The sequence below is a fragment of the Notothenia rossii genome, assembly GCF_949606895.1.
Source record: "Notothenia rossii genome assembly, chromosome: 8".
NCBI classification, from domain to species: domain Eukaryota; kingdom Metazoa; phylum Chordata; class Actinopteri; order Perciformes; family Nototheniidae; genus Notothenia; species Notothenia rossii.
This window is the reverse complement of record NC_136906.1, coordinates 58,609,152-58,626,032: the sequence shown is the minus strand read 5'-3', so window position 1 is coordinate 58,626,032 and position 16,881 is coordinate 58,609,152. Positions and strand designations below refer to the sequence as shown.

General features: G+C 43.4%; 1 protein-coding gene across 1 annotated transcript; it reads left to right on the top strand.

Annotated features, from left to right (window-relative positions):
- Window positions 1–1,471: 1,471 nt before the first annotated feature.
- Window positions 1,472–12,703, top strand: LOC307014683 (calmodulin-1). Its single transcript, XM_079642756.1, has 6 exons — window positions 1,472–1,600; window positions 6,358–6,388; window positions 7,217–7,360; window positions 10,396–10,502; window positions 10,780–10,915; window positions 11,650–12,703. The coding sequence occupies exons 1-6, from the start codon at window positions 1,598–1,600 to the stop codon at window positions 11,676–11,678; spliced, it is 450 nt and encodes a 149-aa protein (XP_079498882.1). The 5' UTR covers window positions 1,472–1,597; the 3' UTR covers window positions 11,679–12,703.
- The last annotated feature ends 4,178 nt before the right edge of the window (window positions 12,704–16,881 follow it).

The following is a 16,881-nucleotide window of genomic DNA, read 5'->3' as shown; positions in this document are numbered from 1 at the left end:
CAATGAAAAGCTGTCGCATTTTTCACCCTTCTCGATCAAATAAATTAAAATTAATGTCACACATTTATAAAGCGTTGTAAACACGGCGTTGAATAGTGTGACGGTTTTTAAGTTTCCTTTATTTATATGTATTACATTTTCATCAAGTGCCACTGCCTGGTGCAATGCAGGTCCCGTGTAGCCAATCGATGCGGCCGACACATGGAGTATAATATTGCAGGTCTGCAGCGGCCAATCAGAAACGACATCACACAACGGCAGAGCAAACTCTCCAATGTCAGCCGGGCTGCTTCCTACAATAGAGATATCCTTCCGCGGGTGAAAACTAGTACTCTGTGTTGGGAGAATCTAACTCTCTTTCTGAAATAATAGGGTGAATGCATTGTAGTTAATGCACATTTGGAGATTTGATATTATTTAGGTTGAGTTAATTATTAGATATCTTCAGTGAAGTTGAGAATTCTAAAATGTATAGGCTCCAATTCAAAGGTACAGTCTGTGTTTTCTTTTTAAGCCCATGAGTTTGATTATGGTGTTCATATTTGCTACAAATGGCTATACAATTGCAAATAAACTGTAAAATGAGTCTCTGGTGGATATTGCCAGATGTAAACTTTAGTTTGTGCAATATTCTTATTTTCATGTCATGTTGTCAAAAGTGCACCATCTTTCACATTTGTAACATATTGGTTTTGATTTATTTAGCCATGAAATAGATTATCCCAATGAAAAATGGCAAGTCTTCGGCATTCCATAAAGGCCAATGGCTAAAAATGTTTAGTATGCTCTGGATATTTACATATAGGATGATGAAAATAGTGATTGAGCAATATATTGTGTTTGCCCACTTAAAGTTAATTCTGGTTTATATCTAAAACCAGAATACCACAATAAGTATTTGTTCTTAACTTCATTTTGCAGTGTCATTCTACTGAATCTAACTGGCCCTAAACACTCTTCAAAGGGCCTAGAAAACAAACACAGAAAAGCTGATAAAAAAAGTCAGAAAATGGCCTCCAGTTGGTGATTAAGTAGAGCAAATATACATTTGTATAAAAGTGAAATCGAAACAAGCATTAATGCTATCTTTAAAGGACCTTATTCTCAAACAACTATGGCACTGTCTCTCAGATGGAGGCCAGTGGTAAACTAAGCAATACAACTTAACCTAACAAATATATTATTAGCCTACTTAATATGTTTGATATCAATTTGTAGGCTACTATGTGTTTGGTGTATTTTTATGCATTATCTTGAAAAAGGCCTTCTAAAATTATGACTTTAGCCATAATTAACCAAATATCGACTACATCCTTGTTGAAGTAGTTTAACATGAGTGTACGGGTGCACTCCATGCACTGCAGACGTTTTATAGCCAGGTGATTGGCATGTCTCCTGCTGGAGGCCTGCGCCGCTGCAGCAACCCTGAGTTGAAACAAGGAAGTGAGTGATCAGTGCTAGTGTGGCGGAGGGATACACAGGCAATCCCCATTCTGGCCACGGCCAATATACACACTCCTAACCCGCCAGTGGAACTCCATCTAAGGAACGACCACACTCTGCCTCCACAGACCAACAAGCACACAACCCATCCGACATGGTATGTATTGTCATTCATTGTGTGCAGAGAGAAAATGTGTTTTAATAGCGTGGTAGCATACTTAGTTACTACAAGTGTAAAATTGGTCTGTCTTTTCATTCGCTATTCACTCATTGATTGATTCCTCTTAGCGATTTGTATGCGTAGAAGAGACGGAAAACACCCGTAAACTGCATTTTATGTTTTCTAGCAATTGCATTGGGATAATGTGACGCAATATTATAGTGTTACTTGCTTCGTTTTTAGTGATATATGCGTGAAATTATGTTCACCTTCATTAACGGGACAGCATTTCCTCATAACTGCGCAATTCATACAGCATTATTGTATTTGGTTGGTCGGGCCAAGAAGCTGCTTCACGGCTGCATGGTGCAGTTCGAATTAATTGTTGGACTGCATTTTGTAGTAAGCTATTCTGGGTCATTAGAGCGTAATTCTGCAGTCATAAAGGCATTAGGGTGGATTTAACACTCCGACTTAGTAGCACGAGCGTGTTGGGAAGCCTATCTAACGTTATTAAAGCCACGCGCTGACATTTTCACATCAAAGCCGACATGTCTCAAGACGTATGTTCGAGAGATAACCATGTTTTATTCAGTTTACGCCGGCTGAACACGGTGAACCCGCAACTGACGCCTCCTCTCGTCATGAAAAAAACTGAGCATGCTGCGTTTGGCTTCCTCTTTTTCTATGTTGCACCATCTTGGCTCTCGAGCTGAGCCGAGCCGTGCCGTGATAGGGGAATGTCACTGTTGTATATTGTCTGTGTTCCGCAACGGAAACTGACCATAATTACAATGTGGCCATTAAAGTGTACTAATAAAACGATATGGGACGCAGTTCTGCCTTCACTGCAGCCTCTGAGGGGTTTATCTTTGGCTTGGTTTTCTATCTGTGTTATGTCGCCTGATTTGGTTGCCTCTTTGCAAACGTCGATGTTATGCAAATGTGTGCGAGACGAGTTGTCCGAGAAGCTCTTTCTGGCACTTCCCACCACAAAACATCAACAGCTGGGAAGTTAGTCCATTTTTAAAAGGTAACTATTTCATCAGGAAGTCAAGAGAAACCGCAATGTTTCAATAGGCCTCAGTGACTTGCAAAATGTGCACCACAAAATTCTAACACATTTCACCAGATGATTGAGGCACACTTTCACACCAACACTGACATCTGCAAGCAGCTAATGGAACAGAGCTACGTCACATGAGAAGAAAATCTGCACGTGTAAAAGAGGCATTCAACCCATTGATTATCAAGCCTGATAGATCATTAATGGCCCAAGGGAGTCAAGAAACTGTACAACTCTTTTCCCTCCTCTATTGTGATCAAATATCCCATATATGGCATCGAGCTGCGATACAGTTTCACGTTGCAACGCGGCACAGTAATTGGAGTGTAAAGCGTGATTGTTATGGAGTTAGTCTGCGTATCAGCATCTCTGAAAAGTTTAATCCACACGCGTAAGCCCCCTGTCTGCAACAATACGGCCATTGAAGTGGAAACAGTCTCCCCCATTGAGGTGGAAGTATCGAATAAGTATTCGGACCTTGCTAGGGACCTATCACATTCCTGTTACACTGTTGTTTGCTGATGCATGTTTAGTAACTTGAAGGACATCCGATCCGCTGCAATGAATAATGAATATGCTTGGCGGAAACACCCAGCCATGCCCCATGTGGCCAGTGTCTCTGAGCGATAAAGTGCTCTCTGTGGTGCGGAGGAGTACCCAGCCACCCACCACCATCAGGTGGACCGGCCTTGTCCGCAGGGTGTGGGGAGGCTGGTGTTGTTTACACCAATCTTTTCGCCTCCCCTCCAGACACAGCCCGGGCCCCGAGGCCTCATTGTCTTTTGTCCAGCCTCAAAGACAAGAGGCGTTCAGGGCTATGTCGAGCTCAGTGCTGCTATAGAAAGGAAGTGTGCGTCCCACACTAACTCTTTGTGTTAGAATGAATGGAAGCGTGTGTGTGCTATTGTGTGTTTGTGTGTGTCACACCCTCTGTCATGGTGACAGCCGGTTGTGCATCTTTCGCTTGGTGACTATAAAGAATCTATATCGGGATTTATGTATCAGGAATCTAAAAGTGAAAGATTATTATAGGGCTTGGCAATATGGGAAACATGTAATATCACAACCTTTTTATCGATTTGGCGATAATGTCGATTAACCATTGGCGCTTTCACAAAAATATTTACACAATGAGATTTTTAAAAATCATCAATAATGTGGATATAATGACTAAGTGGGTAAAGGAAGCAACATTCTGGCTCATGAGTTCATAAAATGAGCAATTTGAAAAGTGGCTACAGCGCTGACAACAGGGTTATTAGGAAGAAGATTAGCGTTCTCTTACACCCTTTTTCATCACCTATCAAATGAAACCAGTGTGAACAGTGAACGATGCAGTATGTTTATACGAGGGTATCAACTGAGAGCACCAGATATTTCTCACTGCCTCCCACAGTTCTGTTTGGAGCGAATTGCTGGGGCCGGCTTCCCGGGCAACAGTGCGAGTGGTTGACCCACTCGTGCCAGCAAACTGCTGCCAGCAGTGCCCCCCCCGCCCCCTACAATCCCCAAACACTCACACTCCGGTTCCTCTACAAGCTGTCATAAGCCTGGCAGTGAAAAGCCATGTCCAAAGGACAGTGTGGATGGTGAATCACAGGGAGTTTCCTCTGCACAGTATGTCATATATCTGGTGAGAGAAACACGCAGAGGGGAAAGGTCTAGAGGAGGAGTTGGTGTTGGCCAAAGTCCAAAGTGCCAGGGAAAGTAGGAAGAAAGATGAAGGGATGGGCCGGTAGCTGGTCTGGTGGTGCAGCAGCACCGTGAGGCCCCAACAGCTTGGGCCTAAGCGAAGGGAGGATCCATAGCACTGAGTCACCAAACCCCACACCCGGTCCACTTAGAGAGACAGCAGGGGACAGAGAGAGGCAACAGGAATGAGAAAGCATGACAAAGAGGATGACTAAGGGGAAGATAGGAATGGAGATATCAACCGAGGAAGATTGAGAAATGTACAAAAGATAGAGGCAACACAAAACACACAGACGAGAAAGAGAATATTGGTCGAGCTGGGTGGCATTTTAGAATCGGGAGAACGGCTTTGTCTCCTGACATTTTCCCGATTCTCACGGTGGAAATGGAGAAAGGAAAAAGGTGAATTGAGGGAGAAGAAAAGCATTGAATCATGTCTGCTAATTATATGAGCACCACTGATGTTATCTGTGAAAACCCTCGCTGGGCTGGATCAATCCATCCTTTGGCTGCTGCTACTTTAGCCTTCAGCAGAGGCTTTTGTTTTTGACAAGTTAAAGGTCAGCTCGCAGTGTGTCATCTGCTGAATCTTATCCAGTCCAACCCAATCCAGTAATTGAGCAAGAAATTCGATTTACTACCTAGATTTACAGAATAAAATACCCTCACTTCCAAACATAGATTTTACAAGGCTCTGATTTCCATAGCCATGGGCATTGAAGGTTTTCTTGGCAGTATCCACAGCTGCATTGCCTGTTCAACCACACCAATGTGATGGAGTAATTTTCTTTGAGGCAAACTGGCAACTATTACTAACTCACAGGAAACATGGGGATGGAAAGTGTTGGTGTTGAGGAAAAATGCACCTTAAGCTGGACTGCACATATGTTTGTGTGTGACCTTATGTGCACATCTGCGACTGCTAATGTTTATCTGTGTGTGTTCCTTTTCTGCCAAGTGTGGTCTGCTAACCATAATAATTAAAGAAACTGTCGTTTTACAATATAAGGGATGGGAGGGTACCTGTAGGATTTATTTGCCCCTCAAGCTTTGTATTCAAACTTACTGCTGAGGGTCTGAAAGCAGCTTCACAAAGAAGCTTGATACTTCTATGCAAAAGGCCTAGCAGTGGATGCTCGCCTGCAAGCCATTTAAAGCTTGTGTGAGTCACTATCAGCCGTCGCAAAGCCCCAGCTAGTAAAGGGGAACAGGCTGGGAGGGGAACCAATCTGCGCCAACCCAGCAGGCCGTTTTTCCTGTTGGTCAGCATGACCGTGGAAAGCGCTCCCATGCTGATATGTCCCGAAACAACCCCGCCTAAACAGTCCATTCTGGCCTGGAGACAGCACTTCATCCGTTTTATTACAGCATCCCACTGCCAAGCAGTTCCTCTTGGGTGGACCGCCATGCTGTAGCCTACTTTTCTGACATCGTGTGAGTCAATCCCACAGAGCCACTCATCAGCCGGAAATTAAATTTTGTGCAATTCCATTGTGGAACTCTTTAATGTGGTAGCTTTACGTGACATCTTGATAAGGCTTCGGTTAATTTAGCTGAGTCTGATAACTCAAAGTTAGCATCAGACTTGGTTTTAAAACAAATCAACGTCTGTCTGGAGTCAATGTGGAATCCAATTGATTTTAAAATAATATAGGGACAAATGGTTTTGAGTCTGAATAGATACAAACATTTTGAAAATACATTTAAGAAAGTGACATCGAAGCATACTCTTAACTTGTTGACGCTCCAATGCTAGCATTTGTTGCTAGCTAACGGGGCTAGTAATTCATTTAGGTTATTTTCATTGGTTAACCCTGTCAGATTCAAACACCGAGGCCAGCAAACCCCTAAACACTGTGACCAGTGTCGAGCCGCGTGGTTGTGGTTGAGTGGGGACGATGAGGAATGTAATGACGCAACAGTTCAGCATTTGCAATAGTTGCCTTGTCGAGAAACGTCATTGTTTGTAACCCTCTCCCTTTTTTTTCTACCACAGGCTGACCAACTAACAGAGGAGCAGATCGCAGGTAAGAACAGAAAGATTTGTTCTCCTAAGATTTGTCCCTCATACCCAAGTCTTACCTTCAAATATCCACATTATCTTATTCCATACAGTATCTTTGTCACATGGCCAAGATAATACATCTCATTAGCTGTTCTGATTGCTTCCACCTCACATATAGAGAGCATCAAATTAAACGGAACATTGAATGATCTGGCCGCCACCCTCCCTTGGTAGATCATTAGCTTTTCAAAATGAAAGGGAAATAAACGGAAAAAGCATTTACAGGATGTCATGAGTCAGGAGGAAAACACACTGAACAGAGTTTTCCAGGCGAGCTCATGAGAAGTTTCAATCACTAAGGCACCTTGAAATTCTTGATAAATAAATGATGTGGCCCTTGTACTAAAATTGGAGTCTGCACAGTTTCCTCTCAGTCAAACCCCCTCTGTGGCTAATTAGCTTCTGCTAAGGCTCCAAGGCTGATGCTCAATATTGCCTGCGTCTCCGTTGATGGCTTTTTATGGATATGGAAATATTTATATTTAGAAGCACGCTTGTACAAGCCGGTGCAGACAGTTACTACAGTAAATTCACTCAGCTTTCAAAATTATGCACCATTGTTAAGCTGTTCACAGTAGGAAATAAGACTGAGTTTTTAGAGCTCAGCTTATTTACAACCTCACCTCTGTGGGTCAGTTAAGAAACAAGCATGGATTTATTCAACACGGCCGCTTTTAGTAAGGGACTGATTAACCTTTTCGACCCCACTCCAGCGTCCTAACATAACCATATTTTGCAACTGCAGCGTAACGGATATCTAACGGCTCCTTCTTAACTCCGTTCCCCACAGAGTTCAAGGAGGCTTTCTCCTTATTCGACAAGGATGGCGACGGCACCATCACCACCAAAGAGCTGGGCACAGTCATGAGGTCGCTGGGCCAGAACCCAACAGAGGCCGAACTGCAGGACATGATCAACGAGGTGGACGCTGACGGTCAGTAAACATGCTAGATTTACCCATGTACCAACAGTTGGGAGTTATTCATTACTGACATGAGTAATTCATAATCAATTCATATCAGGCTTCAAATTTGAAAACTACCTACCTTGTCAGATGTCATACAAACACACACTGCTTCAGTAGTTCATATTATTTAACACCTAAAGGCACTGTTCTTTGGGCGATTTATCCATTAATGCCAGTCATTTTCATGGAATAGGACCATAATTCCATGTTGCATTTTGTTGCATGACTTCTGTGATAAAATCTTTTACAAATGCATAAGGGATTACGAATGGCATCCATTACAGCCCCATCTAGAAACACATCAGCGGTGCCGATGCCCACCTCCCTCCCCTTTTCCTACCAACTGTCAACCAACTGTCCACGCCAACTGTCTGGCCAGCTTTACTCCGGGATGACGTGTGACTCTGTGTCAGCAGTTTAGTCACTGTGTGTTCAGCTCCATCAGAGTTGACAAAGTCAGGGAGATGTGTGCGCGGGAGATGCTTTCACTGCTGGTGAGTGGAGCAGGCTAAGTGTCAGAAAGGCTGTCAGCGTCGGCGCCCCACGCTGGGTGCCATAATACGGGCAGATTCTGCACCGAGTCTTTAACCTCCACTGTCTCCAAAAGGCACTGTGATAAGAGAGTGATAGAGAGAATAAAAGGCAGGAGAAAAAGAGAGAGGAGTCAGAGCAGTTGTCCCGTACTTCCCGTGCTCAGCGTCCTTGGGCTGTGGAGTCAAGGATGTGAGCCGTCAGTGGACCTTTACCTTTACCTCAGCGGTGCTCGAGGTAAAGGAGGAATCAATTGCATCGCAACTTGGCTGCCTTTTTTTTTTATTGAAACGCCCTCCCAACATCCTCAGCCCCCCTCCCCCTAAGTTTCACCCAAGAGCACACACACCATCACTAACATCCCCTTGTTCAGCTTCTGCCTCCCTTGGCTGATGCAATCTAGGTCAGACAGCAATGAAGCTAGTAATGGAAAATAAAAGTGGTTACATAAGGCCTCTCTTCGCTCTGCACATCCAGTACCCACAATCGGCAGCCATGGGATGTCAGCTGGCCCATTGGAAATCAGCTTTATTTACCAAACAAGGAGGCTGTGGCAAGGAGTTACAATGAATAAAAATGAGCGGATGGAAGGCAGACAGACAGGGAGCCGCTGAAAGAAATAGTCTCGCGGGTGATTTGATTGTAAAAGCTGAGGCGTAATTTATATGCAGTTAGGGTTACAGTATTCCTGCTGTTTATCTTACACAGAAAACCACAGCTGCTTGAAATAATACACTGCCTTCCACATTTCAGTATGTAACAGACCCCACCGGGCTGAAATGTGTCAAAAGATAAATATGGGTGTATGACAAAAGTATTAGCTTTAGTCACAGCAAGTCATCGTTACACAACCCTGCGCTTCATTCTCATCTCAGGGATGGAAGTTGGCTTTATGATGCAGGGAAAGAGATGACCACACGCACAAGTGCGCCGTGATGCCTAAGCCTTCTATAGTTTGCGTCAGTGCCTCTTATGTGTAATCGCACCATCTCCCACTCGGTTCACTCCTTATATTCTCTCCTCTTCACAGCTCCCTCATCTCCATCTCCCTCACTACCGCCCACTCCCTCGCTTTATTCTCTCTCATTCCCTCCCACCATTTTCTCTCTTTTCCTCCCTATCTTCATCCCTCCTTGCTTCCATCCCATCCAGCAACAGCTGGCTGGAGGTGCAGTTGAGCAGATATCGCTCGAGGACTGCCCCCCCCCCCTCCCCCTCCCCTCGGATGATGGTTGTAGTCCTGCCCTTTTTACAAGACTGGGACAATCCCTCACCCACCCCTGCTCCCACTCCCAGTGGCAGCATGTGTTCCCTCGGTGCTGCTGGCTGTCTCTGTGTGTTAGATAACAGGTCCTTAGATTGTTACCCCGGGCTATGAGATCACCATCTGCCCCATCACATTACTGCATCCCTTTTTACTCGTTCCACACACCGCATCCATTCTCGCTCTCTTATTCTGCCTCTATGTAGCTCTGTGAGGCATGCGCCACCATTGGTTAATCTGCGTACAATCCCTCTGCCCCCATCAGTCCCACCCGGGGGCTAATCCTCCCGGGTGCTTTGCCCTCGGTGTCCCTGACCTTCTCTTCAATCCCCTGACAATTGTTTTTGTTCGGATTTTAATTGTTATACACCGAGATACTCACTCCCAACATTTCCAGTTCTACATACATGCAGGGTTTACCCCCAACCTTAGATTAACCAGCAACCAACCCTCCCTCCCTCCCTCCCTGTGGTTGCTGTTAGTGAGCTGCTGAGTTCCTCATAGATCCTTCTTCTGTCAGGAGGGTCTGATCCCCTGGTAATACCGTCTTGACAACAGTAACATGGATATTGATCCGATCGCACACACACACGCAACCACCAGCACAGCGAGCTGCCATTAGCACCACCACAACTCTGTGCAAAATGTTAGAGGGAAAAAGGGACACAAAAAAGGATTGGATGTTGGAGATAAGGCACGGTGCATCTGCATAGAAGCTCCCCTGCTCCCTTTCCCTGCAGCCAGGAACACCAGGAGAGATCCTTTGATTTATCCAGGCTCCTTAGGGCCAAGCTGCACTGTAAACTATACGTCTACATTATGGATGACTGGCCATGGGTCCCCCCTGCAATCCTGCTGAGCTGTGTATAACATAACATCTTCCAAGGGCTTCCCTGAGGAAGAAAGGGAAACACCCGCCCTCCCCCCTCCCCTCAGCCTGTGGTAGCTGTTTATCACAGGAAGGAAGGTGTATACGAAAACTATTTTAGCGCCGCTCCCCTCAGTTAAGTACAGTAATGCAATAAACACTAGTGTCAAATACACGACCGGAGTAATTAATGAGCGCTAAATCCTCTCGGAATATTTTCACTTGGTTGCTTTTCATCAGCTAAATGCCAGGTCACATTATCTCTACTTATCCGAGTTCGCTTTTTAAGTAATTGCCATTTTTGCTGATTAAATGTGCCTCATTGGTCACCCACTGCAGGTAATGGAACCATCGACTTCCCCGAGTTCCTGACCATGATGGCCAGAAAAATGAAGGACACAGACAGCGAGGAGGAGATCCGCGAGGCTTTCCGGGTATTCGATAAGGTAAATAAATCTTATAAGAGTATATTAAAGAGACATTGTTATGTAATGTATGTGAATAGTTTCCATTCTTTGCAAAGTAAAGTTTTAGCTTTGTTTCCTCATAATTTATGTTGATTCAAGTCATGTGGTAAAGAGATTTATCCAAGTAATCCATTTCCAACATCCTGCTCAATTAACACCCAAGGGCCCTCAGGGTCTCCTCATTTATCACCCCGTGGAAATGAGTCAGATCGGATTTTTGGTTTCACAAATGTAATCCCATGCCGCATGTTTCCAGGATGGAAACGGCTATATCAGCGCTGCAGAGCTCCGTCACGTCATGACGAACCTGGGGGAGAAGCTAACAGACGAGGAGGTGGACGAGATGATCCGAGAAGCAGACATCGATGGAGACGGACAGGTCAACTACGAAGGTAAATTGAAGACAGTCGTAAAAAATAAAGTAAAGTGTCACGGTGCACAAATAGCTTTAGTTTCTAGGCCACAGTGTAAGCTTTTATTAAACAGGGGGACCAGAGCTCTTCATTTTCCAAGCTGTGTATTTCTCTGAGGGCGCCTGCGAGACAAACCAGCCACACATAATATCAGTTATTAGATAGGGGCTATAGATGGAGCCTGATGAGATGGGAGAAAGCCATCCTTCTGAATTATCATCAGTGTGCTAGGAGCCTTTTCACTCTTTCTTCTTGTTGCCTTCTCCCTTCCCCCTACTTTCGCTCCCTTGGCACATTACACGAGAGACTGCGCTCATTTTCTAGAACCCTGTTGATATATTATGAACAGTCCATAAGTTTTGTCTGAAAAGTGCCCCACTTCTATACTCCCATTGTACCGCAGACAGAATAAGTAGTCGGACAATGAAAGCCTTCTCTTATTTATTTATTTTATATGTGCGGCGTGCATGCTCTACGCTACTGTAAGCACAATGCAAGAGCTTTTGAATCAACCGGGTTTAATGAAATGAACATGGAAGCCGTTTGGAAAGAGGACACTAATTAGGATGTGTGTTCTGAACCTGCCTAAGTTGATTAAAAAATTAATAAAGCATTTAACAATTTAGCAGGTGAGTGCTCTTACTGGCAACGGGCTGTGCCAAAGCCTTAAACCCAATGTCCTCATTGTCTTCTCTCTTTCTCTCTCTCTGCAGAGTTTGTACAGATGATGACTGCAAAGTGAAGCTTGCCCGCCCAGTCCTGTCCCCTCTTAGAAGAAAAAAAAAAGGAAAAAAAAATCAAAATGTTTTACTTACCTCTTGGAAAAAAAATGTTCATTTATTCATACTGTTTCTGTATAGAAAATAATTGAATGTTGAAATAAAATATCCTTCTGTCCACACAGGAAAATATGAAAATATACAAAAAATATCTGCATGAAAATGATGGTTAGTGATCCTGTCCCCTCCCCCCTGGAGATCAGTTTAGCATCAGTACTTAACAAGTAAAATAATAATATCAAGGAACACTGTAACTACGACCTTCAGACTAAAACAAAAGCACTTGGCGAACTACTTCCAGTTCTATTTGCTAGTGGTAAATGTCTGGGCTGGCCATCTCTTCTTTCTCTCTCTGTTTTCTGTTCTTCATGCATGCAGCTTGAGACCGGAGCACTAACCCCCGCCCCCCCATCCCTCCTCCGGGCTACCAGAGCGTGCTGATTCCACTATAAGCTGTCCTCTTGTTGGTTTGGTACAGTTTTTTTGTATTTGGAGAGGAACCCTGTACTGTTAAGATGAGAGTTTACCAGGTTCTAACTCAAGCGTTAAAGTGGAATGGGACTTAATTGTATGCTAGATAAAGAGAAAAAAACAATGTACAAAAAATACATTTTCAAATGTTTGGCATGTTCTTTTGTTTTTGTTATGTTATTTGGACGGCCATCTTAGTAGTTGTGCGTCCCGCCCTTCTTAAACGAGGGGGGACTTAAAGAGTCTTACGGTGAGCTTTCTGTTTTTTTCTTTCGCTGAGATGGAGCGTCTGTTTCTTTCAAGAGAGAATCACTGGCCTTCACTTTTCTTTTTTCTTCTTCTGTTTCTCGACTCAGACAAGAGCATAGTGATGGGTGTACTGTGTTCGCAGTGCATGCTGTTCCGAGTGTCAGCGCACCGCTCTTCGCAACTGTTCGTCTGAGTTCAGTTTACATTCATTCCAAGTTGTACATGCTAGTCTTTATTTTTTTTTTCAAATAAAAGACCATGAACTTTATCACGTCTTATGTCATTTTTCTTATGCATAATCTGTACAAATTATCGCTATTGTGCTGTCAGTTGGCTGTCAGCCTTCAAGCAGAAAAAATGGTCTTATGTTTTACCAACTGGAGAAATATGTCAATAATAGACGATTACTAGCATAGTCCTCTCCATGTGCAGTGTCATTGGGTGATGTTTAGCAGAAGAGGACTTGCGGTGTGTAATTCTGTGCTCCATTACATGGCAGTGCGGTTGTGGAGAAAGTGAGCTGCTCACACACAGGGGGAGGGAGAGGCACTAGAGAGTGTTTGCTCTCGCGCTCAGCAGTGAATATACATACACATCTATGACGCTTCTCTTCTCTCAAGTCCCAGCGGGTTGCTAGGCAACAGGAACATGCTGTAACTGGGATGTTTTTTTTTTTTTTAAAGGCAAGTGGGAGTTTGAATAAACCCTCCTGCTTCTGCCTCCATGTTGGCTTGTCCTAGTAAGGCAAACGAGGCCACAATGCTACTGCCGTGTGCACTTTTTAAACAGCACAGAGTAGAGCACAGCAAGGTCTCTGCCATGACACCGCACTACCTTAATGTCTTAAAAAGTCAAGTTTACTATATTTGGACTGTAATTTGACCATGTTTAGAAAGGAGCAAAGATAGCCTGAGAAAGCTCTCCGCCCACCTAAGCATGGAAGGAAGCACTTCCCCTAATCAGAGCTCTAAGCATACAGTACACACCTTATCCTTTTAACACAGAGATAGGGCGGGTTTCTGCTTTCAGGGAAAAACACTAAACACACTGCATTCCTCATACACTCATTATTTCGATCTGTTTTAAATTAGATGCCATTTACCAACTGTGGAATGAGCATTGCAGGCATTAATCAGATAAACCGAGGTTCAGTGGAGGAAAATGTGATAAGCAGGAGGGAAAGCCCTGCCCAAATGCTGCCAGTAACTGGGAAGTATGTTTATCATCCTCTAATTACAGCCCTTTTATTTCTGAAGAAAACCAGGCCAACTAATGCACTCAGCTTTCCTCGCCCCTCCCTGCAGCACCAGAAGAGCCAATAGGAGCAGTTGTGAAGTTGATTGACAGCTGGCCCTGAAGCTCTGCTGTTCTAAGCTACCTCAACTAGGCAGGTGGTCAAACCAGGAAATGAACATAGGAGGGAAAATAGCAGAGCTCTTTTTTGTATCCCTAATGTGTTTAACATTTAAGACATAATTAAATAAAGTGAGATCTACAAATTAACCAATATGTTTCAAATTAATTCAGTTAATTATTCGAACAAAAGTGATTTTGTTGTATAGTTTTTTGCTTCACGTTGCTTTTTATTTCCTAATTTAACAGCCAGTTGTATACCCCTTGCCAATGGAAACAAATAAAAAGACACATTTAAACAGCCACTGAATTACCTACACTATGACTTTTAAACTATTTAATTTGAAAGCAATGTATCTCAATATATTTGTTCTAAATAAACGTATTTGAGCTTAAATGTGACATTTTTGATTTGCAAATTTAAAAAAAACAAGTTTGAACGTTTATCTTGGCCAGCGATCAGCTGAGAGCCAGAGCTTTGCAGCCAGCTCCTTAGCTAGTTGGCTTGTGTACCAAAAGGAGATAGCTAACCATCATACAACAATAAAAACCTTTTTTTTTCTCTTCACAAAAGGGTGTTTCTTTTTATGTAATTAAGTTGTTAGAATCACAACAGTCGTTTAATTTTTCAGTTAGCTCCAACTGTCAGCACAGCCTCTTCAATTTGTAGCTAAAAAGAAGCTCACAACTTAACTAGTTAGCTAGTTCATTTGATGGCAGCTGTGAGCCTGTTAAATACAAGCAGAATTTCCTGTCTTTGAACTGGGTTATTTTGAGCAGCAGCTAGTTGGTTTAGTTGGAATTAGTTAATGCTGTTGCTATCGCTAAGAAGGGCTAGCTAGCTGGTCATAATGTGGTTTCTGTTGATGAGCCCTGTCAAGGGAGGCAGGGGGCTCGGCTGATGTGAAAATTATGAGATTGGCACAGGAGACACCTCTAAGGAATAGCGGCTTTACAAATATACATTTCTACCACTAAATTAAAATCTAGAAAAAGAAGAATGATTTTTATGTCATGTTTAACATGTACATTTAACATGTTAGTTTCACTACATATTAATTTGAATATGCATTGCATGGCGGAGTACTATCTAAGCCTCTGAAGGACAATCTTGGAGTTCACTGAAATGTGTTCCGCTTACCACCCAACAACTACAGCCATTACTCATTCAAATTATGCATGCTCTGACAGGCATACAGTAAAACAGGGTTGCCAACTCTCACGCATCTGGCGTGTGACACACGCTTTCACTCTCAATCTCACGCTGCCCAAACTATTCTCACGCCAAAAACAAGATGAACCGGCGATCGTTTTTGGTTGGTATTTACAATTTTGAGTTGACAGCTGCTCAAGCTGTCGATCCGCTCCCTCCCCGCCCCCACCACTCTTAACAACGTTAACAGACAGCAGAGCAGTGGGAGCGGGTTGGTCAATCCCCGACCCGTATTGCGCATGCGCAGATCTAAGATCCAGTAGAAATGATAAAAAGTCTGCTGCTTATTGTTCTACTAGGCCAAAATAGAGTCAAAGAGTATGTGAGAGTGAGAGTGTTAATTAATACATTTGGCAGTTTGGAATAAGTCTGTAGATTTGCTTGTGTGTGTGTGTTTCACGTATCAGCCTCTCACGATAATTAATTTTGTTGGATACATTTTCCCGGAAATTATTGCGATAAACGATAATATTGTCGGCACCGTTGTATGACCATTTTAGACCACTGACATAATGTTAATATATAATAATAATTAAAGTACATCCTTTCAAACTGCTAGTCACATCCTCATGTAAATGGCAATTTATCGAGTTCAGAAAAGCTATCGAGTTCATTTTTTTTTATCGTACGATAAGTCAATTAATTGCTTATCGCGACCTACGCACACAATAAAACAGTGGAAACAAACATGTATTTGACTTTCAATAGTGAATTAAACTGTGTGCCCTTTATAGTCTGTGTCCAATATTGTGTATTTGTATATATATCCTATATATATATGCTAAGGTCCCGCTACTGACACGATAGCAGTCATTTAGTGCGCAACTGCGCATATCTGTAATTAAACCCATTATATAAAAATCTCACTCCAGCCAGGTACCCAAAGTTGGCAAACCTGCAGTAAAAGTACATACCAACCCTACAATCACAAGCTCACACATGCACCCAGAGAACAGGTGGGCCCACAATCCAAGGACAAACCCACTTTTATATGACTCTGCTGGTAGGTTTGTGACTGCTGTCAAATGCAACAACCAACCAATAAGCCACAACCCAAACGCACCCTGTCAACCAATCCCGCGACTGAAAGGTTGTGGTTTGGATGAGACTCCCAGAAAAGGCCTCCCCTCCTCTCTGGTAAGAAGGAAGGGACACTTGAGCACCCTGGGGGTTAAATTAGGAACATCAATATTTCACGTGTAAATGAAGCAGCACACTGTGGAGGCAGTAATGCGAGAAGGATTGACTGGGCTGAGGTATCACGTATCAGCGCCCCTGGAAAGAACAGGCACACGTATGAGACAGGCCTGTGACATAAAGCAGGAGTGTGTATGTCCGTGTGTAAGAGGGTGTGTATCCTACATGTGTGTGTGTGTGTGTGTGTGTGCAGACAGGACATGTGTGCACGGACATGGAGCCCTGTTTGTTTGTTAGTGTCCATCAGTATTTAGCAAGTTAAGGAAGTGGACGTGGTGAGCTGAGCCAGGAGCAACATCAATATGGGGAAGCTTCTGGCACTTTCTAACACGCACACACACACACACACACACACACACACATAGATACACCCTAAGTCCATTAGCGCCAGCTTAATGCGTTTTGGATCTTGTTATAGTGATCTAAACAAGCATATGATTCTTTCTAGTGGTTGTGAAGGTGTCAACATTTTTAAAGAAATGGACCAAATCTCGCTAAAATAAATGGTCCAGTGTCAGAAGGGCGGTAATAAAGTACGGCAGAGAATATTTGTTTTAATGGCTTGATCTTCACACTTTGGCACTCATGCTTTGCCTGAACACAAGTACACAATAATCTGCTTGAAAATGTCTTTGTATTTCACGCAAGTATGGGCATCACCTGGGGCGACACGGACACCAGAA